Below are 23444 nucleotides of genomic sequence, written 5' to 3'. Positions count from 1 at the left end.
AAAAAATAATAAGGTCCTATTGTATAGCACAGGAAACTATATTCAATATCTTGCAATAAACCATAATGGAAAAGAATATTAAAAAAAGCATGTCTATTACATGTGTATCACTGAGTTACTTTGCTGTATAGCAGAGACTGGCACAACACTGCAAATAAACTATACTTCAATAAAAAAATAAAAAATATATATAATGAAGCAACCGAGATATCCTTCAGTACATGGATAGATAAATGTGGTACATCCAGAAGCCAGAATACCATTTCAGTGCTAAAAATAAATGAGCTACCAAGCCATGAAAAGACACGGAGGAATCAATGCATATCACTAAGTGAAAGAAGCCAATCTCAAAAGTCTACAAACTCCACGATTCCAACTATGCAATATGCTAGAAAGTGCAGAACTATGAAGACAGTTAAAAAAAAAAATCAGTGGTTTCCAGAGGTTGGGAGTAGGAGAAAGGATGAACAGAGAGACCACAGAAGATTTTTCTAGGGCAGTAAGATATTATGATGATGGATACATTTGTCCAAATCCACAGAATACACAAAAACAAGAGTGAAACCTAGGGTTTCCCTGGTAGCTCAGTGGTATAGAATCCATCTGCCAAAGCAGGAGACATGGGCTCAATCCCTGATCTGGGAAGATCCCACATGCGGTGGAGCAATTAGCCTGTGTGCCTCAACAACTGAGCCTGTGTTCTAGAGCCCGGGAGGAGCCCACGGGCCTCAGCTACTGAAGCCTGTGCGCCCCAGAGCCCATGCTCGGCAACTAGAGAAGCCACCACGATGAGAGGCCGGAGCACCACAACTAGAGAGTGACCCTCACTCTCCGTGAGTAGAGAAAAGCCTGCACAGCCACAAAGACCCAGCACAGCCAAAACTCAAGAAAAATAAAATTATGTATTAAAAAAGAGTGAACCCTAGTAAACTATGGGCTTTGGGTAATAACAATGTGTGAATGCAGATTCAACCTTGGTTAAAATAAATATGCACCGTTCTGGTGAATGATGCTGACAATGGAGGAAGCTACACATATGCCGGGGCACAGGGTGAAAGGGAAGTCTCTATCCTTTACTCTCAACTTTATTGTATACTAAGCTACTTTTAAAAGTCTACTAAAATAAATAACATCATTTGGGTAAAAAAAAAAGTTCATACAGAAAAACCTCCAGAAAGATATACCCTAAGGGGTAACATCATCATATACCCTAATAGTTAACATCATCTGAGTAATCAGAATATGGTGTTTTTATTTTTGTTTATCTATATACTGTTTCTGTAATGAAGGTGACTTTAAATTAAAATTTTGAGAAAAATATATTGTAACAGATACAGAATCAGTATAGCTTACCTTATTTTGAGTATAAATTTAGGAACTTTATTTTTTTAATGTATATATTTATTTTAAAGGCTAGTGTCTTGGGAACAGGTAGGAAATTAAGTGCAAAACCCCTTTGGTATTCTAGGCTAATCTGTGTGATTTACAAACATTTTTAAATACTAAATCTTTAAGAAAGACAACTCTAATAAGCTTAGAGAAACAAAATCAGAATATTACAAGATGCTCTTCCCGGCACACCTGCCCAGTAACAGGAGGACTAATAAACACAAGAAACAGTCTCCATAACTCTCTTCTCACGTTATGGCTCCAAATCCTACTGCAAGATATTTCATTTAGACAGAAGAACGCATATATAGTTTAGAAATAATTATAATGTGAACACTTCAGATGCTTTCCTGAATAAAGAGTGCTTAGCAATGTAAAGTTCTGGAACCTGGGGTCACCATCCCCTCTCCTCAGTCTTGTTCTGGTATCAGGGCTTGGAGCACAGCACCCTACACTGGCCCTATTTTTTTCTGCCTGGATCTTGTTTGTAGGGTCAGTAACATGCTCTGGTCCCATCTCCAGTGTGCCCTATATTCTGTATGTGAACCACTCCTTCCTACTGAAACTGAAGCTTCATACCCAGTCCAGACACCATCCAGTTATTTCCAGGTTTCTTCCCCAGAAGCTGGCGCGTGCCCTGGTCTGGTATGCTCTATCTGTGTACAGAAATCCTGAAGCTATAGGTTGGTTTCTTATCCCCATCCCCACAAATGACTGCCTGGTTCTTGAAGACTTCTGGAAACCTATTAGAATGCCTGCTTGCTGAACCCCTGTCGCTCAACCTGCAGTCAAGGATCAGCCACTTCTGTGACTGAAGACGCGATGGCTGTGTTCTGCCCATAGGGTGCAGCCACTGTGAATAGACACCGGGGCTGCCTTTACAGGGGGCAGTCACTGTAGCCGGGTGAGTGCCACCTATTATAGTTCACTACACTTCTCCCCCAGCCTAGGGGCAAGACCTCAGCATCGGAGTCTCTCTAATTTCGAGCTGTGACATCTTGATACCTTCTTACAGCTGAACTCTATCACCCTTCAGTTCAGTTCAGTTTAGTTGCTCAGTCGTGTCCAACTCTTTACGACTCAACACAAAATACAGTACCTAATACAAACATTACTCTGGACACAGAAGTTAAGACCTTCCTTCCACCAATAATACCAGTGTGTTTTTTGTTACGTGTTGTGTGTATGTTGGTGCTGGTGTGGGGAGGAATTCTACCTATTAATTTAGTAAAGAAAAGTACATAATAACTCTTTGGTCTTGGTGAACTTTTTGCTATAATATTTACTGTATTATAATATTTACTAATACTAGGTGTTCAAAAATTGATTTCTTTTTTGTCCAGTAGGAGTCAAACATATATTAGCTATAGGGCTAGAGTTTAAATCTATTTCCAAAGAACTTAAGTGGCCTGCAGAGAAAATCTCACAGCCTGCCTTTTCTTGTCCTCCGAGGTTTTCAGCATGCATCCTCAACACATCACACAGCACCAGAGATTTTAAAGGCAATCCAAGCAACCATCATTCTGTTGTTGTTGTTCAGTGGCTAAGTCACGTGCTAAGTTGTGTCTGACTCTTTGTGACCCCATGGTCTGCATTTACATTTATTTACATGCATTTGCCATCATTTACAAGGCTTACTAAATGTCAGGCTAAGCACTCTGCATCTGTTTTTTTTTACTCTGATAATGATCCTATGAGGCAGAACATCATAACCTGAGGAGCTTATGTGATTTGCTCAATAGTACAATGTTCGTGAGAGTTAGAGCCAAGATGTGAACTAAAGTTCATGCTCACAGCTACTATTCAAAATAGCAGTCGTGACTACAATGGCTCTTCCACTGTTGTTTTAACCAGGTTTTGAGTTTTGCTGTAACAAATTTAAAATTAATTAACAGATAACATATTGAATGGTGGGTATGGTTAAGAAAGATCACCCCCAAGATTTCATTTTTCACACACACAAAGTATGTTTGTGGGAAACACCCTGGGAGAGAGCTTAGAGTGGTCTTTAGAGCTGAAATAGTTTCATACCTAACAAGCCTGTGAGTCCTACAGTGAAATGGCTGGTCTGTGTTCTGAAACCACCCAGGGAGCAAAAGGGATCACGTGATCTGGATGCGGTGGGGAGGAGAAGCACATAGGAGCAGAGGAGGCATGTCACGGGAGTCTAGGAACACAACAGACGAGTCAGAGATAATTTGCTCATTCACTAGATGAAACAGAAAAAAAATGAGACTGAAGAGCAGTGAAGACTAGAAACAGGTTCCAGAAAATAGGCCTGTAGGGCAGACGTTGCAAAGGGTTAAGCCCAAAAAGGCTGTCCAGACCCTTCAGAGGAAATGCTCAGCTCACCAGCAGAAGCCAGGGAGTGAGAAAGAGTCAGCTGTGAATTTCCCAAGCACTCTTCTACCAGGTGGGAAAAGAGTCTGGACTGTGAGGAGGAGTCTGAACAAGGGTATGGATGGGAGAGAATAAATGGGTAGGAGCAGTCTTCCCCCAGGTGAAGGGCTAAAAGTCAAGGAAGTCACAGAAATGAAGCTGGCAAAGTACAGCATGGAAATATCAGTGCAAAAGAGTTGTGGCTGGATGTCTGAATGCCTGTGAATCTGAATAGTAAAAAACTGTAGCTCTGCACAAAACTACATCACTGTGTTTTCTGATGGATGGTTTTGTCACCACAGTAAAACGCATTTACATCCCTAAACCGATGAGTAGTTAAATACAGATCACTTGCATTCTGGGGAACACCTGTAATGCAACTATTTTTGTTTTAGCATAGGGATGATTTTTTTCATCAAATCCAGTGTGAGCATGGAACAAGGCAACATGGATATTAGAATAAGAAGAAATATCCTCCCCTCCTCTTGCAGCAGACACAGACAAGCAAAAAGTCTTGCTGGTATTATGTTGGATGGGGGAGACACACAGACAGATGCGGGAACAATTAACTGAGCCATTCTTCCTAGGAGAGACAAGGCCACATGACTACAACCCCCTCAGGATGCACCTGGATAATGGGAACAAAACAATGTCACTGTCACAGAAAAGGACAATTCTCTGTGTTTGCTTTGCTAGGGTGGGATCTGTGCAAGTCATTTTAAAATCGCATGAAGTTAATTTACTACAAATTAGAGAAGAGGGAGATGAAAGCCAGCCTGCTGCTTTACTTGAGACTGAAATCAGATCTGACAGGAGGGATGGACTCCCTAGATTATTAAAGAAGAGTTAAAACAAAGGCTCTGCGGCAGCTGTAGTAGCCTCTGTCTTCTTTGAGATGATATAGCCTGGCTCACAATCTATTTCTTTGCCCAGAATTAAAATCAGTTGGTGGAGCAATGAACTGTGCATCATACCCCAGGCCACTTTTTGCCAACTGTCTTGAGCACAAGAAAGAGATGCAACGGTCAGCCACAGACAGTCATCCAGAAAAGTGATAGGTACAAAAATGCAAGCTATATAAATTGAGAGAAATAAACAAGAAATTTCTTCAGATATTAACTGGTACAGAGATTCATAGTATATTAATCAAATTAAGGGGCCCATAATTTCAGGATGTAGAGAATTAAATTAAAAACTATAGTAAGTCAGACAATCCATTTGAAACTACTACCAGTTAATTGAACCAGATTTATCAAACAGCTGTGGCAGAAAAACATCTTCTGGGGATCCTTTCAACATGACTCGTCATTCTTAATGTCAGTATTAAACATGTATTAAAATTCTACTATTTGAGTCTTTTAATTCAGTATAAAGAATGTAACAAGGAAATAAAAACAGTACCTGTCCATGAGGGCATTATATGTCTGACCTCTGCACTTATTTGTTAAGACTGATGACAAAGCAGCAGTAAAGACCCCTGGATTTTAGCTCTGCCAGGGAAGTAGAGAAAACTCTGTGGGGAAAAAGGCTATTTGACTTCAGTCAGAAAGACTAAGAGGCTTGCCAGGAAAGGGACAGAAAGACAGGTTATACAGAAGAAACAAAACATATAAGGACACAGGGAGAAAAACACATATATGAGACGATGAAGATATGGCAACTAAATGCAATGTGGGTTCTAGACTGGATCCCAGAAGAGAAAAATAAAAGTACTGGAAAAATGTGTAACATCCAAATAAGTTTTGTGTTAACAGTATTCTACTGAGGTTAATTTAGTTTCAATAAATGTTCTGTGGTTATGTAAGATGCTAACATAAGGAGAAGTTGGGTGAAGGGTATATGGGAATTCTCTGTACTTTTTTTGTAACTCTTTTCTAACTGAAAAAACAACTGTTTTTAAAAAGTACAGGTGTAGTTAGACAACTATATGTAGTTCAGTGTGGCTAAATAATGTGATTTTTTTTTTTTAGGACCAAAAAAGGATTGCAACTACTCTGAACTTCTTAAAGGAGGAAAACTCGAGCTGATTCTGATATCTGTCTCTGGTTTAAATTTCTTAAAGAACCACCAAGGAGGAGGCAGTGACTGGTCATGAAACCAAGTGTTTAGACTGAGATAAAGTGTGAGCAGTCAAGAAAAACTGAAGGTTTCAGTTCACTACAGGAGAGGATGGAGATGGAATTTAAAAATTCAGTTTCGGACAAGCCGAGTTAAGAGGTATCTCTGGCAGATCCCACTGAAGATGCTCAGTAGGCTGGTAAAAGCCTGAACTACAAACCCAGATCTGGACATCATCAGCAGAGGCGTAGCAAATTAATCCACAGAAGTGGGTGAGATGGTTCCAGAGTACAGAAGACACAGATAGGGTCCAAAAATTAAATCCATGATAACACCAACATTTAAGATGCAGATAAGATGCATACTAGTATATATAGGAAGGATAAATAACAAAGTCCTACTGTATAGCACAGGGAACTATATTCAACATACTGTGATAAGCCATAATGGAAAAGAATATGAAAAAGAAGATATATGTGTATAGCTGAGTCATTTTGCAGTACAGCAGTAATTAACACAATGTTTCTAAGTTAACTACACTTCACTAGGGGATTCCCAGGTGGCACTAGTGGTAAGAATCCATCTGCCAATGCAGGAGACAAGAGACAGAGGTTCAATTCCTGAGACACAAGAGACGCAGGTTCGATCTCTGGAGTGGCAAGATCTTCTGCAGCAGGGAATGGCAACCCACTGCATTATTCTTGCATGGGAAATTTCATACAAAGAGCCTGGCAGGCTACAGTTAATGGGGCCACAAAGAGTTGGACATGACTGAGTGACTGAGCACATGCAACAAAAATATACTTTACTAAAGAATTTCTTTTTAAATACAGATAAGAGAGAAGAGTACTCAAAGGAGTAGAAGGATCAGACTCGGGAGAACACTGTCAGACCACGAAATGTGGGATTTTCAAGAAGGGTAATCAATAATAGTACATGTTATAGGGAAGTCAAGTAAAGGAAGATCTAGGAAGTGTCTAGAAGGTTGGACACCATGTAGGTGCTAGTGACCTTGAGGGGAAAACTTCATTTGAGCTTCGAGGACAGAAAGTAGCCCAAGGGACAAATGGGATGGAGGGAAGTAGAGACAGTGAGTGAAGACCAGCCTTTTCTGCAGGTGGCTCAGATGGGACAGGAAGAGACAGTGTGGTAGCTATTGCAATGTAGTTTGTCTTTAAAGAAAAAGGGCTAGTAGAAGGAAAGAAATTATAAAAATTAGGGCAGAAATAAATGCAAAAGAAACAAAAGAGACCGTAGCAAAAATCAACAAAGCTAAAAGCTGGTTCTTTGAAAAGATATACAAAATTAACAAACCATTAGCCAGACTCATCAAGAAACAAAGGGAAAAGAATCAAATCAACAAAATTAGAAATGAAAATGGAGAGATCACAACAAACAGCACAGAAATACAAAGGATCATAACAGACTACTATCAGCAACTATATGCCAATAAAATGGACAACTTAGAAGAAATGGACAAATTCTTAGAAAAGTATAACTTTCCAAAACTGAACCAGGAAGAAATAGAATATCTTAATAGACCCATCACAAGCACAGAAATCAAAACTGTAATCAGAAATCTTCCAGCAAACAAAAGCCCAGGAACAATGGCTTCACAGCTGAATTCTACCCAAAATTTAGAGAAGAGCAAACACCTATCCTATTCAAACTCTTCCAGAAAATTGCAGAGGAAGGTAAACTGCCAAATTCATTCTACGAGGCCACCATCACCCTAATACCAAAACCTGACAAAGATGCCACTGATGAACATAGATGCAAAAATCCTTAACAAAATTCTAGCAATCAGAATCCAACAACACATTAAAAAGATCATACACCATGACCAAGTGGGCTTTATCCCAGGGATGCAAGGATTCTTCAATATCCGCAAATCAATCAATGTAATACACTACACACATTAACAAATTGAAAGGTAAAAAACATATGATTACCTCAATAGATGCAGAGAAGGTCTTTGACAAAATTCAACATCCACTTATGATAAAAACCCTCCAGAAAGCAGGAATAGAAGGAACATACCTCAACATAATAAAAACTATATATGACAAACCCACAGCAAACATTATCCTCAATGGTGAAAAATTGAAAGCATTTCCCCTAAAGTCAGGAACAAGATGAGGGTGCCCACCCTCACCACTACTATTCAACATAGTTTTGGAAGCTTTAGCCACAGCAATCAGAGAAGAAAAAGAAATAAAAGGAATCCAGATTGGAAAAGAAGAAGTAAAACTCTCACTGTTTGCAGATGACATGATCCTCTACATAGAAAACCCTAAAGACTACACCAGAAAATTATTAGAGCTGATCAATGAATATAGTAAAGTTGCAGGATATAAAATTAACACACAGAAGTCCCTTGCATTCCTACACACTAACAATGAGAAAACAGAAAGAGAAATTAAGGAAACAATCCCATTCACCATTGCAATGAAAAGAATAAAATACTTAGGAATAAATTTACCTAAAGAAACAAAAGACCTATATATAGAAAACTATAAAACACTGATGAAAGAAATCAAAGAGGACAAATAGATGGAGAAATATACCATGTTCATGGATTGGAAGAATCAATATAGTGAAAATGAATATACTACCCAAAGCAATCTATAGATTCAATGCAATCCCTATCAAGCTGCCAACGGTATTTTTCACTAGAACCAGAACAAATAATTTCACAATTTGTATGGAAATACAAAAAAACCTCAAATAGCCAAAGTAATCTTGAGAAAGAAGAATGGACCTGGAAGAATCAACCTGCCTGACTTCAGGCTCCTGTACAAAGCCACAGTCATCAAGACAATATGGTCTGGCACAAAGACAGAAATATAGATCAATGGAACAAAATAGAAAGTCCAGAGATAAATCCATGCACCTATGGACACCTTATCTTTGACAAAGGAGGCAAGAATATACAATGGAGAAAAGACAATCTCTTTAACAAGTGGTGCTGGGAAAACTGGTCAACCACTTGCAAAAGAATGAAACTACAACACTTTCTAACACCATACACAAAAATAAACTCAAAATGGACTAAAGATCTAAATGTAAGACCAGAAACTGTAAAACTCCTAGAGGAAAACATAGGCAAAACACTCTGACATAAATCACAGCAGGATCCTCTATGACCCAGCTCCCAGAGTAATGGAAATAAAAGCAAAAATAAACAAATGGGACTTAATTAAACTTAAAAGCTTTTGCACAATAAAAGAAAATATAAGCAAGGTGAAAAGACAGCCTTCAGAATGGGAGAGAACAATAGCAAATGAAGCAACTGAAAAAGAATTAATCTCAAAAATATACAAGCAACTCCTGCAGCTCAATTCCAGAAAAATAAATGACCAAATCAAAAAATGGGACAAAGAACTAAACAGACATTTACAGATGGCTAACAAACACATGAAAAGATGCTCAACATCACTCATTATCAGATAAATGTAAATCAAAACCACAATGAGGTACCATCTCACGCTGGTCAGAATGGCTGCTATCCAAAAATCTACAAACAATAAATGCTGGAGAGGGTGTGGAGAAAAGGAGACCCTCTTACACTGTTGGTGGGAATGCAAATTAGTACAGCTACTATGGAGAATAGTGTGGAGATTCCTTAAAAAACTGGAAATAGAACTGCCATATGACCCAGCAATCCCACTGATCGAAACCAGAAGGAAACACTGAGGAAACCAGAAGTGAAAGAGACACGTGTACCCCAATGTTCATCGCAGCACTGTTTATAATAGCCAGTACATGGAAGCAACCGAGATGTCCATCAGCAGATGAATGGATAAGAAAGCTCTGGTACATATACACAATGGAATATTACTCAGCCGTTAAAAAGAATACATTTGAATCAGTTCTAATGAGGTAGATGAAACTGGAGCCTAATATACAGAGAGAAGTAAGTCAGAATGAAAAACACCAATACAGTATACTAACGCATGTATACGGAATTTAGAAAGATGGCAACAATGATCCTATATGCAAGATAGCAAAAGAGACTCAGATATATAGAACAGTTCTTTTGTACTCTGTGGGAGAAGGTGAGGGTGGGATGATTTGAGAGAACAGCATTGAAACATGTATGTTATCATATGTGAAACAGATCGCCAGTCCAGGTTCGATGCATGAGACAAGGTGCTCAGGGCTGGTGTACTGGGATGACCCTGAGGGATGGGATGGGGAGGGAGGTGGGAAGGGGGTTCAGGATGGGGGACACGTGTACAACCATGGCTGATTCATGTCAACGTATGGCAAAACCCACTACAATATTATAAAGTTATTAGCCTCCAATTAAAATAAATAAATTAAAAGAAAAAAAAAAGGCTTGAGTATTAAAAATCTGATAACACTGCCAAAAGAGAGGAAACAAGAGGGAATGCTAATAGAAGCAAGGTCCCAAGGGAGCCAGGAGAAGAGGAAGATCCTGAGAGAAGCAGGTGGAAGCATTAGCCTTGAAGGGAAGGAGTCTTGCCCCACCCCTGAGACAGGAAGCAGGAAGGAAAGGAAGGAGGCAGATAAGTGTGCAGGTGGCAAAGGAGAGAACACATGGATTTAAGGAAGTTCTTGTCTGATGGCTTCTGTTTTCTCTGTTAAGGACAGGGGAAGTGGTGAGGCAGGCAGAGTGGTAAAGTCTTGTCAGTAGTTGTTATGAGGATTAAGAAGGGAACTATGGACAGAGGTTTGTAACACCATACAGGAGTCGGTGACCAAACCATCCCCAAGGAAAAGAAATGCAAGAAGACAAAGTGGTTGTCTAAGGAAGCTTTACAAATAGCTAAGGAAAAAAAAAAGTCAAGGGACAGAGGGAAAGATATGCCCAAATGAATGCAGAGTTCCAGAAAACAGCAAGGAGAGATAAGAAAGACTTCTTAAATGAACAATGCAGAGAAATAGAGGAAAGTAATAGAATGGGAAAGACTAGAGATCTCTTCAAGAAAATTGGAGACAACATGGGAACATGTCATGTAAAGATGAGCATGATAAAAGACAGAAACAGCAAGGACCTAACAGAAGCAGAAGAGATTAAGAAGAGGTGGCAAGAATACACAGAACTATATAGAAAAGTCTTAATGACCCAGATAATTTTGATGGTATGGTCACTCACCTAGAGCCAGACATCCTGGAGTGTGAAGTCAAGTAGGCCTTAGGAAGCATGACTCTGAACAAGTTAGTGGAGGTGATGGAATTCCAGCTGAGCTATTTCAAATCCTAAAAGATGATGCTGTTAAAGGGTTGTACTCAATATATCAGCAAAGTTGGAAAACCAAGCAGTGGCCACAGGACTGGAAAAAGTCAGTTTTCATTCCAGTTCCAAAGAAGGGCAGTGCCAAAGAACGTTCAAACTACTGTACAACTGCACTCATTTCACATACTAGCAAGGTAATGCTCAAAATCCTTCAAGCTAGACTTCAACAGTATGTGCACTGAGAACTTCCAGGTATACAAGCTGGATTTAGAAAAGGCAGAGGAAGCAGAGATCAAATTGCCAACATTAGTTGGATCACAGAAAAAGTAACATAATTCCAGAAAAACATCTACTTCTGCTTCACTGACTATGCTAAAGCCTTTGACTGTGTGGATCACAACAAACTGCAGAAAAATTCTTAAAGAGATGGGAATTCCAGGCCACCTTACCTGTCTCCTAAGAAATCTGTATGCAGGTCAAGACGCAACAGTTAGAACTGGATGTAGAACAACAGACTGGTTCAAACTGGGAAAGGAGTACATCGAGTCTGTATATTATCACCCTGCTTATTTAACTTTCATGCAGAGTACATCACATGAAATGCCAGGCTGGATAAATCATAAGGTGCAATCAAGATTGCTGGGAGAAATATCAATAACCTCAGATACACAGATGATATCACTTCACTGGCAGAAAGTGAAGAACTAAAGATCATCTCGATAAAGGTAAAGGAAGAGAGTGAAAAAGCTGACTTGAAACTCAACATTCAAAAAACTAAGATTATGGCATCTGGTGCCATCACTTCATGGCAAATGGAAAGGGAAAAAGTGGAAGCATTGACAGATTTGGTTTTCTTGGGCTCCAAATCACTTCGGACAGTGACTGCAGCCATGAAATTAAAAGACACTTGCTCCCTGAAAGGAAAGCTATGACAAACCTAGAGAGCATATTAAAAAAGCACAGACATCTCTTTGCTGACATAAAGAGTTGGATCATAAAGAAGGCTGAGTGCTAAAGAATTGATGCCTTCAAAATGTGGTATTGGAGCAGACTCTTGAGAGTCCCTTAGACAGCAAGGAGATCAAACCAGTCAATACTAAAGGAAATCAACCCTGAATAATCACTGGAAGGACTGTTGCTAAAGCTGAAGTTCTATTACTTTGGCCACCTGATGCGAGGAGCCAACTCACTGGAAAAGGCCCTGATGCTGGGAAAAGACTGAAGGCAAAAGGAGAACAGGGCGACAGAGGATGAGATGGTTAGATAGCATCACAGACTCAATGGAATTTGAGCAAACTCTAGGAGATAGTGGAGGACAGAGGAGCCTGGTGTGCTCAATCTATGTGGGCACAAAGATTTGGACATGATTTAGAAACTGAACAATGAAGACAGTAACCAGGACAGGTAGAAAGTTGCCATGTTGTATGGAATAAGCCTTATAGAGAAAGGGCATGGAAACTCTTTACAAAAGGATGGAGAATGGTATCTTTACATGCACTGGGGCATTTAAAGAGATTTAGAGTCAGGACTTCAGAAGAGGAGCTTTCTCTACTTCAGAGGCCACAAAAGATGCTCTCTCAGCAGGAGAGCCAGAGATCAGCAGAGGCAGAGATTTTAAAAGATTGTGTAATGGTATTAACTACTCAGAATGAAAGCACTTTCTACCCACCACATTAGCAGCCTTCAGGGCTGAGATCAAGTCCACATATTAAGTTATCTTAGCTTTTTTTCCTTTCTTTTTCTTTGCTTGATTTAGCCTGTGTTAGACTGTGTTAGTTGCTCAGTCATGTCTGACTCTTTGCCACTCCACGGACTGTAGCCTGCCAGGCTTCTCTGTCCATGGAATTCTCCAGGCAAGAATGCTGGAGTGGGTTGCCATTCCCTTCTCCAGACGAACTTCCCAACCCAGGGATCGAACCCTGGTCTCCTGCCTCGCAGGCAGATTCTTTACCATTTGAGCTACAGGGAAGTCTGGTTTGGCTTACTTTTATGCTAAAGTTTTCCATGCTACTTACATTTTAATTTAATTTTACAGGTGTATGCTACTTAATTTCTCTCACAGTCTGTAACAAAACAAGGGTTATATGACCAATGCTCCTATGTCTAAGCCAAGGGTGGACAGTTATGTTTTGTGCTTGTATATGAAGAGGTGGCAAGAATACACAGAAGAACTATACAAAAAAGATCTTCACGACCAAGATAATCACGATGGTGTGATCACCCATCTAGAGCCAGACATCCTGGAATGTGAAGTCAAGTGGGCCTTAGAAAGCATCACTACGAACAAAGCTAGTGGACATGATGGAATTCCAGTTGAGCTATTTTAAATCCTGAAAGATGATGCTGTGAAAGTGCTGCACTCAATATGCCAGCAAATTTGGAAAACTCTGCAGCGACCACAGGACTGGAAAAGATCAGTTTTCATTCCAATTCCAAAGAAAGACAATGCCAAAGAATGCTCAAACTACCACACAATTTCACTCATCTCACACACTAGTAAAGTAATGCTCAAAATTCTCCAAGCAAGGCTTCAGCAATACATGAACTGTGAGCTTCCAGATGTTCAAGCTGCTTTTAAAAAAGGCAGAGGAACCAGAGATCAAATTGCCAACATCTACTGGATCATGGAAAAAGCAAGAGAGTTCCAGAAAAACATCTATTTCTGCTTTATTGACTATGCCAAAGCCTTTGACTGTGTGGATCACAATAAACTGTGGAATATTCTGAAAGAGATGGGAATACCAGACCACTTGACCTGCCTCTTGAGAAATCTGTATGCAGGTCAGGAAGCAACAGTTAGAACTGGACATGGAACAACAGACTGGTTCCAAATAGGAAAAGGAGTCTGTCAAGGCTGTATACTGTCACCCTGCTTATTTAACTTCTATGCAGAGTACATCATGAGAAACGCTGGGCTGGAAGCAGCACAAGCTGGCATCAAGATTGCCGGGAGAAATATCAATAACCTCAGATATGCAGATGACACCGCCCTTATGGCAGAAAGTGAAGAGGAACTAAAAAGCCTCTTGATGAAAGTGAAAGAGGAGAGTGAAAAAGTTGGCTTAAAGCTCAACATTCAGAAAATGAAGATCATGGCATCTGGTCCCATCACTTCATGGGAAATAGATGGAGAAACAGTGGAAACAGTGTCAGACTTTCTTTTGGGGGGCTCCAAAATCACTGCAGATGGTGACTGCAGCCATGAAATTAAAAGACACTTACTCCTTGGAAAAAAGTTATGATCAACCTAGATAGCATATTAAAAAGCAGAAACATTACTTTGCCGACTAAAGTCCATCTAGTCAAGGCTATGGTTTTTCCAGTGGTCATGTATGGATGTGAGAGTTGGACTGTGAAGAAGGCTGAGCGCCGAAGAATTGATGCTTTTGAACCGTGGTGTTGGAGAAGACTCTTGAGAATCCCTTGGACTGCAAGGAGATCCAACCAGTCCATTCTGAAGGAGATCAGCCCTGGGATTTCTTTGGAAGGAATGACGCTAAAGCTGAATCTCCAGTACTTTGGCCACCTCATGCGAAGAGTTGACTCATTGGAAAAGACTCTGATGCTGGGAGGGATTGGGGCCAGGAGGAAAAGGGGACGACAGAGGATGAGATGGATGGATGGCATCACTGACTTGATGGACGTGAGACTGAGTGAACTCCAGGAGTTGGTGATGGACTGGGAGGCCTGGCGTGCTGTGATTCATGGGGTCGCAAAGAGTCGGACATGACTGAGCAACTGAACTGAACTGAAGATTTATTGCTCATGATTATAGGGGTGTCCTTGTGGGGTTCCCTTGTGACTCAGCTGGTAAAGAATCTGCCTGCAATGCAGGAGACCTGGGTTCAATCCCTGGGTTGGAAGATCCCATGGAGAAGGGAAAGGCTACTCACTCCAGTATTCTGGCCTGGAGAATTCCTTGGGCTATGTAGTCCAGGGGGTCGCAAAGAGTTGGACATGACTGAGCGACTTTCACTTATAGCGGTGTCTCTTTCAGAATCGTTGGAGAAGTATGTAGAGTTTTCTGCACAGCAAGATGGGTGGCAACCTATCAGTCTATTAAATTTTTCAGCCTCGTGTTATTTTTTCATTTTACTTATAAATACAAACATCATATAGGAAAGGATAAGTGGAAAGTAACCCAATCTGAGAAATTCACCTCAAAGATGGTAACTAGAGCAGAGGGGCTATGCTGGACTTTCAGGGACCGGGGGGGAAACTGGAGTATAGCACAAGAAACTGAAACATTGCAGGGAAAAAACGAGACACAAAGCATTTATGAACAAACTTCTAGGGAGCAAAAGTGAAATGAATTCATCAAAGACTCTTGCAATCTAGGCCATACATTAAACTAATCCCTTTCCAACCAGGATACATGATCATGCTCTATTTAACTGATTTCTTATCTGGCCCTTCTCTTGCTCAGAAGCAATAAATCCCACCCTAAGGAATCAGATTCTCTACCAAGTAAATCCCCAGTCTGGCTGAGTTGGGTCACTTGAGTCATAGTGGTGTTAATTAACATAATGAATTTGCAAAATCCCAATTTCTTTAAAAGTAGACTATATTATTAGTTGTTTATTTATACACACAAACTAGACCCAAGAGTATTTTAGCATGTACTTCAAAGAAATAAAAATCCTTCACTAGAATAGGTCAGAATGGATACTTGAGTACACAGTTAATAAACTTCCTATCCTTTTTTGGACCTTCATATTATTATCCTTAACAGACTTGACTCTTGGAAAATGAATTTTCTTAAGCGTATTATTTCAATCTCTTTTCTTAACTTTGCTTTCCAGCAGGTAGCTGGCAAGGAGTAGCCAAAAATATCTCTACAAATTTAAGGAAGACAACAAACCTAGCAGAATGCAGCAAAATAACAAAACTTAGCAAGAAAAAGTGCTGCTACAATCAACTTAGGAATTCCAAAGGTAAGTTTTGGACTTAGCCATCAACTACTTGGAGATATGACTGATATCCTCAGAGGTGAAAAGGGACCCCGGAAGCACAAAATCTTTAATGATGACTAATCAAGTTCTTTTACTTCCCTTTCTAAAGCTATAATATTTGGATTTTTGTAGATTTCAGAGATTCTCTCCATGGAGTACCACTGCAAACATACTGTCAATTATGTAAAGGTAAAAATGACTTTGAAAGGGAGCTTTGCCCTCAGAATTCTTTAGCTCCTGCCCTAAAGGATGAGTCCAGGTTCTTGCCAGACCACTGACTGATAACAACTTTGTCACAATGATTTCCTTAAAACACACTCAGAAGTCCAGTCACTGTCACAAGGGGAAATTATTATCTCTTTCATAAATTTTAGGCCCAAATTAGGTTATTAAACAGTTTTCAACATACTTTTTTATTTTCTTAGTTCACTGCAGAAATGAATCTTCTAAACCAGAATCTTACATGAGGAGGAAAGTAGATTTTATATATCCTACTATGAGGGATTCCCTGGTGGCTCAGCTGGTAAAGTCTGCCTGAAATGTGGGAGACTGGGTTTGATCCCTGGGTTGGGAAGATCCCCTGGAGAAGGAAATGGCAACCCACTCCTGGAAAATCCCATGGACAGACAAGCCTAGCAGGCTACAGTCCATATGATCTTATAAATAAATCAATTTTAAACTTTATGTAGCTAAATTTATACATTTTGGGGGTACCTAATTTCTAACATTGAAGAGGCATCATTAGAAAGGCCCTCCTTCCCTTAACTTTCTAAAAATGTTCATTCATATTATAAAGGCTCTTACAGTTTTATTTTTTACATTTAATTGGAATTTGCTTTGGTATAAGAAGCAAGGTAGGAATCCAGAGCTTAATTTTTCCTGCAGCACCTATCGTGGCCATCTCAATTATCTCAACATCACTTATTAAATGGGCTATTTTTTTACCAAGTAATTTGAAATCCATTCCTCTTCCTAGCTTCCTTTTTCATTCAAACTTTAAATTAATAAATTCAAGCCTGTAATCATCAGCAGGCTGTGAGACTGCCCATCATGGCAGAGGATGAATAACATTATGCTCATAATATGGTTTTATAATCATAACCCGCAAATGCCCTTAAGTAGAAATTGAACTTCTTGGCTCAGTACTATGAAAAAGAAAACCATGGCATCAACTAGATAAAAAAAAAAACAAAAGATGTTATGCTTGGCAGGTATTCCAGTTCTCTTTAAGCAACACTGAATATTCCTAATCATAAGACTCAGCTACTTAGGGTTGTTCTGCGGAGCTAATGCTTCCTCATGGGTCTACACAACGTAGGCCTGCCCCGCATGAGATGATCCACAGATACCATCGTGAGCCTCCTTTGTGATGGAGGAAGATCACTGGGAAGAGCTGCTCTTTACACTGTTGATGCTCAAATAAATTTTCTTATGTTTTCTGGATCAGAATTCTGTGTATTCATTGAAAATTTGTGCAAGGGCTTGAGATGATTCAAAGCTCCACTCTTGAGAACAATGGTGGTTCTGTCAAAGGCATCCTGACAGACCCCAGGTAATGGAGTAGAATGAGCCTGTGCCTGGGAACCAATATCAGTTGGACTGCTCAATGCTCACATGGAGAAGCAAACCTTGCTACCTGTCCTCCTGGCATTTTAAGCACATGGGTGTCTCTAATCAGCAACTAAGAGTCTTAATATTATTTATACTTCTTTAGAGGAAGTCAACCCAGACTTGACTGGAAAGTTAGTACCTGCCACTCAAAAACACACTCCAGTCCACACGTGAGAGAGCCTACAGTGTGAAATGTCATATTCACTCATTCATGTCTGACTCTCTTCGACCCTGTGGACTATAGCTCACCAGGCTCCTCCGTCCATGGGATTTTCCAGGCAAGACTACTAGAGTGGGTTGCCATTTCCTCCTCCAGGGGATTTTCCCAACCCAGGGATCAAACCCACGTTTCTTGCATCTCCTATATCGGTGGGTGGATCCTTTACCACTGTGCCACTTGGGAAGCCTTGTGAAATGTCATGAAGAAGTGATTTATTCTTCTAAATATTATTATGAAATTAATAATTACCTTAGCCCTGCCTTTTCTGTGTGAAGATTTAATGGTACACAGAGTCAAGATCACAAACATTCACATCAAGTACCACTTATGTCTTTTGGAAAACTGTAGCTGAAGACACAGGCTGTTATATTACCCATCTCACATAAAGGGCCGCAGACCTTTATTTATGTAAGTAGATCGTCTAATGTGGCTAGCACTTTTATCTCCTCTGTGGGCCTTAGTGTTACTCTACTTGAAAATATTTTTTCTCTGTATTTTAACATCACAAATTCCTTTAAGTCACTTTTGAAGTCTACAGAATGTATGTGTCAGAAATGGAGGCACTTTAATGGTCTTATTCACCACTATATTCCCAGTTGCTAGAAGAATGTCTGCCCCATGGTCTGTGGTAGTCAATGTGCTGAACAAACAACCAGAAAACAAATGATTCAAGAAATATGCACATACATACCAGTGCACAAACAAAAATTACCCAGTGTCTTGTGCATGGACACTCATTTTACCAGCAACAATCCAAATGTAAAGGAAGTCTCTGTCATATCCTTCCTTCACTCAGTGTATCTTCACTGCACATCTGCCACATGCCAGAACCCCTCTGACTCAGCTGATGCTCCTGAAGGGCTCCTAAACCTACCATGGTGAGTGGAGGGGTCATCAGACAACCATTTGACAATGTAATGAGGACAATGGTAAGAGGTTTGTGCAGATACCCAGGGAACTCATGGGCGGGCACACTGTCAGCTGGGAACACAGACAGTAGGAACTAGGGGGTGGGGACCGTTTTCCCAAAGGTTCAGGCCCAGGTGAGCCTCTGCAGATGAGGAGGAGCCAACTGTTGGGAGACAGGGGAAGCATGACTGCAGGAATGTCAAGTGGACCTGGGGGAACCACAGGCAGGAAGTGACTGGGGCATTAGGTAGAGGACTGGAAATGGGATGACGTGAGGCATAAGGGAGGAGGCAGCCCGACATACCTGAAAGCCTGCCATTTCCACTGTTGGCAATGGGAAGCTTTTCCAAGGGTTGAAGTCAGGCAGGGGCCTGGTAAGATTTGCACCTTAGACAGGTCACCCTAATGGCTGACTGGAAAATGGGCTAAAGGGAGAGAAGGCCCAGGTGGGCAGGACTAGTGAGCCCAGGTGAGAGCTGACAAGAGCCTGGAAGAGCGTGTGGTTACAGAAATGGAGAAATGCAAAGGAGAAAGATTTTGGAGAAAATCATATACTTTAGTGCTTGATTTCACAGTTGCAACTGCTTCTGTTCTGTATTTCATTATTACTAGTATTCTCTGATAATTCCTAAGGATCTCTTTTTAGGTGAATTTTCTTTTTATTGCCTACTACACTATATTTTTTTTCCCCAAATGTTTGCATGCCAATTCTTGTGACAAAAAAATAGAGTAACAACCACTGAAGCTGTCATAACAAGGAACAGCTACTTACTTTTCCCTTGCTTCCTGAGAGCAGCAAATGAGACAAATGGAAAGGTGACCTTGCAAAATTTGCTTCTGGGATATACAGATAAGAAAGCAAGTATTGGGGATATTTTAAAAATATTAATATATTAAAACTTTAAAAACCTTATTTGTAAGGTTTATCTAATCCTATCACAGTCATGGATAGGATTTCAAGGTCACCCTATAGACTTAGCCAAATACCATTATTTCAATTAAGTTAAAAAAAAATCTTTAAAATACATGTCAGAATATGACAGAATCTAGAGATACTACTCTCAAAAATGCACTCTCTCTGCCAGCAATCATCCAAAAGAGTATCTTTGCAGTCCGTTTTTTCTCTTTTCCAGAGTGAGGATAAGACTGTGAGTTAGTACTTCTGCCCTGTTTTTCACAACTGCCCCCAACCTCTGACTGATGTTACCTTATGCACAATGAGCTCATGCGTGCCATCTGGAAGTGTCCTACCATCTTCCTGCATCAGGGGAACAAAGGAGAAGCCAAACAATTTCTTCTCTCCTTTCTCCTTTGCTGTAGAAGGAAAAAAAAAAAAAAATCAGTCAGTCATTTCAGTGTATGCTTACACACTGTGTTCAGACACACAGATTGTGGAGATGAGTGATCATGAAGAAATAGAACACGCCCCTCCTGCCCAACACACACACCCGCTCCCTTTACACAATGAAGAGCAGCTCTTATGATGGGACTTCTGTCTACAGCCGCCACCCTCTAACCCTATAGTCCTGCCTGGTAACCATAAGTTATATTCCTTGACTAATTTTCTTCAAGGGATTCACTATTTGAAATTATGTGTTTTGTTTGTTTGTTTTTTGAAGTCGTAGATTTCCTGTTTCTTCTCCTCACAACCCAACCTCTGCTCCTTAACATAAGCACCACAGAAGGCAAGACTCTTGTCTGCTTTATTTTACTCTATGCTTGGTATCTCAAAGAATGCCAAGAACATAGTAGGTTCTCAACAAATGTATGGAACATAAATGAATGAGTGAATGAATGAACTCTCCCTACAGCCACATGTATAAACAGAGACCTCTGAAAGCCACCTCCTTGGAATCAGGCAAGTAGACAAACATAAACTGCAATCAATAGTTTGATAAGAGTTGACTGCAGTAGTATTTGTATGCCAGAAATGAGGCAATGGGGTTTTCAGATGTCCAACTGAATTACAATGGCTAGAACAAGGGTCATTGGCAACTGTTTACAAATAAGGAAACTGAGAGGTCTATCACAGTGTTACCTGCTCCAGACCTCTTGTGTGCCAGTCTAGTACCTTCCACCCAGCTTCAGCTTCTCCAAAAATGAAGGACCGCAAGAAAGAGAATCTGGTTTGTTCAACTGGACTCTGTCCTTGTATTTAGACGTGCAGAGAAGAGTTGCAGGCTGGCACACATCATGGGCTGGCCTGTTATTCTTGCCCATACAACTGTAAAAGTAGAGGTTTTACCTGACAGAGAAGTCCAGCTTTGGGATACAGTAAGCCCCATGCTAGAGGAGTCAGATATGGAGATCCTGAGGATCGGACAAGAGACTCTAATAATAAACACATTATCCTCTTTTAATCCTTTCTGGCATTTAACCACAGGGATGTGGAACCCTGTGCACAGAGTAATTCTAGCTGGCTGGCTTAGGTTCCTAGCATGAGGGAAGCCCTGAATTGTGATTACAGTGAAGGATTTTCATTTTAAATCATTAATTTCAAGCCTACAGAGAAAATGGGGAAATACCAACACTCTTCAAACAAAAGTCACAGCAAAGATCTCTGGAAAGAGATTTCTACGTCAGTGAGTGTGCTGGGTATGGAACCTGTGATTTAGGGGGCAAGACTTATTTAGAAATAATTTCTTAAGTTGCTTTGACTCTCTTTTTGGTGTGGTTTTTGGTATTCAATTAGGAAAGATAAAAAAAATTCCAAGATGCATAAAATTAGCAAAGGTAAGGAACAAAGCAATAGCTTCCCTAAATTTGCCCTTGGTTATAAAATAAAAATAAATACCAAGTAAAGTTTAAAGTACATAGCCTTTTTCCCTAAGCTATTAGATCAGGATTAATGAACTAAATAGACTGTTATGTATAATATGTATAATACAATCCCCTTTTATTAATAAAACCCCTTAATCTATGGATTCCACCTCTTGAGTTTCCAATATATTTCTTCTTGTAGCTCAACTTGAACAATTCTGCCCCCTGGGACCTCCAGTATATTGACTCACCACTCCTTACCCCTTCACTCCCACCTCCCATTTCTATGGCCCATCATTCTAATCACCTCAGTGAAAATACCCTCAACACTCCCCCTTCCACATATCCACTCATAACACTACACCTTGGCAGAATCCAACTTGTGGCTTATTCTATGCCTAACCTAAGCTTAATTAATGCACACTAACTACAAAAGCGTCCTGGGATAGGCAAACTTTCTACATTTACCTAAGCAGCACACTCCTCTACTTTTCTAGACAGTAATTTCATCCATTCTCCTTGTCTCTCAAGCCTCCAATACCTTGATACTTTCACTTTCAGCTCATGGAGAGAGAACTCCCTCACACCCTCGCATCCACCTCTCACTCACCTGCACCTGCCCTCCTAGCCCTGAACTGCCCACACTCCCACCCAAGGCTAGTTTTCATCCTTGAGTCCTAGGTCCTATGCTCCTTCCCCAACTCAAGGACACTGCTCCTACAGGTGTCCCCACTCCCTACATCATCAGCTTCTCCTCTCTACTGAATGATTTCTCCCCAACAAACATGCTTTAAGAGTTCCATTTTAAAAAAGAAACAACAGCAAAAACTTCCTATGACCTACTTGTTTTATAGCTACGATCTCACTTCTCTGCTCACCAGCATTCTTTATAGCAAAGCTTCTGAAAAGATCCGTCTGTACTCACTGCCTGCCCTTCCTTTTCTCCATCTTACTCTTTGACTGACTCCAGTCAGCCTTCAACTCCACAAATCCAAGAGAAATGACTTCCATGATGCCGAATCAGGAGATCATTTCGGGGTCCTTATTCTGTTTATCACTGGCACCTGACCCATGATCAACCCCCTTGTGAAAAGCTTTCCTCATTTAGTCTCCTAGGTTCTATTTTCCTTTGATTCTCCTTCAACCTCACTGGCTATTCCTTGTTAATCTACTTAATGACTACTTCTCACTCTCCCCAAATCTAAATGTGTCAATGACCCAAGGATCCACCCTTGGACTTCCCTTTGCTATCTAAACTTTTTACGTAGACATCTCGTCCAGTCTCATGGCTTTGAAAACCACGTTTATCTGTGATATCCTGGAGCTAACCTGTACTGGTTCATAAGAACTGACAGTATGCATCTTCCCTCAACTACAAGATCAGTGACATCATGTTGGCAGCTTAAAATTGACCATGGTGGCAATATTTACCCCATGGAAATCAGCAAATGCTATAAGTTAGGGCTTCCCCTCCCCTCTCCATCACTCTGAGTGCTGGTTAAATATTTACAGCACACCAATGAACTACATGTTCTCATTATCAAGTTTAAGTCTCCAGTTTGGATCTCATTCAAATATCTACTTGATGTCTTGAATATCTAATAGACTTCTCAGACTTAGCATATTTAAAATGGGATGTTTGATTTTTTCTCTCCAAACAGATTCTTCCTGTTGTCTTCCCCACTTCATTAAATGACCCCTTCACTCTGAGGCCAAAATCTTGAGATCAACCTTGAATTTTCTCTGCCTTTCAGATCCAATCTGTCAATAAATCTATATAAAAGAATCAAACCACTTAAATCTCGTACTTGGAATTCTGCAAAAGCCTCCTGAATGGCTTTTCTGTTCCCATCTGGCCCACCTTCAATCTATCATCCATACAGTGGGCAGACTTAACTTCAATCTAAAACCTCTAATGCTTCTTTCTCACTCCAAATAAAGTTCAAAGTCCTCCTTCCCATGA

General features: G+C 40.3%; 1 protein-coding gene across 1 annotated transcript in view; it reads right to left on the bottom strand.

Moving 5' to 3' along the window:
- DOCK4 (dedicator of cytokinesis 4) overlaps positions 1–23444 on the bottom strand; it is a 472233-nt gene that overhangs the window by 157586 nt on the left and 291203 nt on the right. The window contains exon 16 of the mRNA XM_068972403.1: positions 19929–20035. Coding sequence (XP_068828504.1) covers positions 19929–20035 — 107 coding nt within the window. The remainder of the gene's footprint in view (positions 1–19928; positions 20036–23444) is intronic.

This window comes from Capricornis sumatraensis, chromosome 5 (assembly GCF_032405125.1).
Source record: "Capricornis sumatraensis isolate serow.1 chromosome 5, serow.2, whole genome shotgun sequence".
Classification (NCBI taxonomy): Eukaryota; Metazoa; Chordata; class Mammalia; order Artiodactyla; family Bovidae; genus Capricornis; species Capricornis sumatraensis.
Note: the sequence above shows the minus strand (reverse complement) of the source record. Positions and strands in the feature narration are given on the sequence as shown.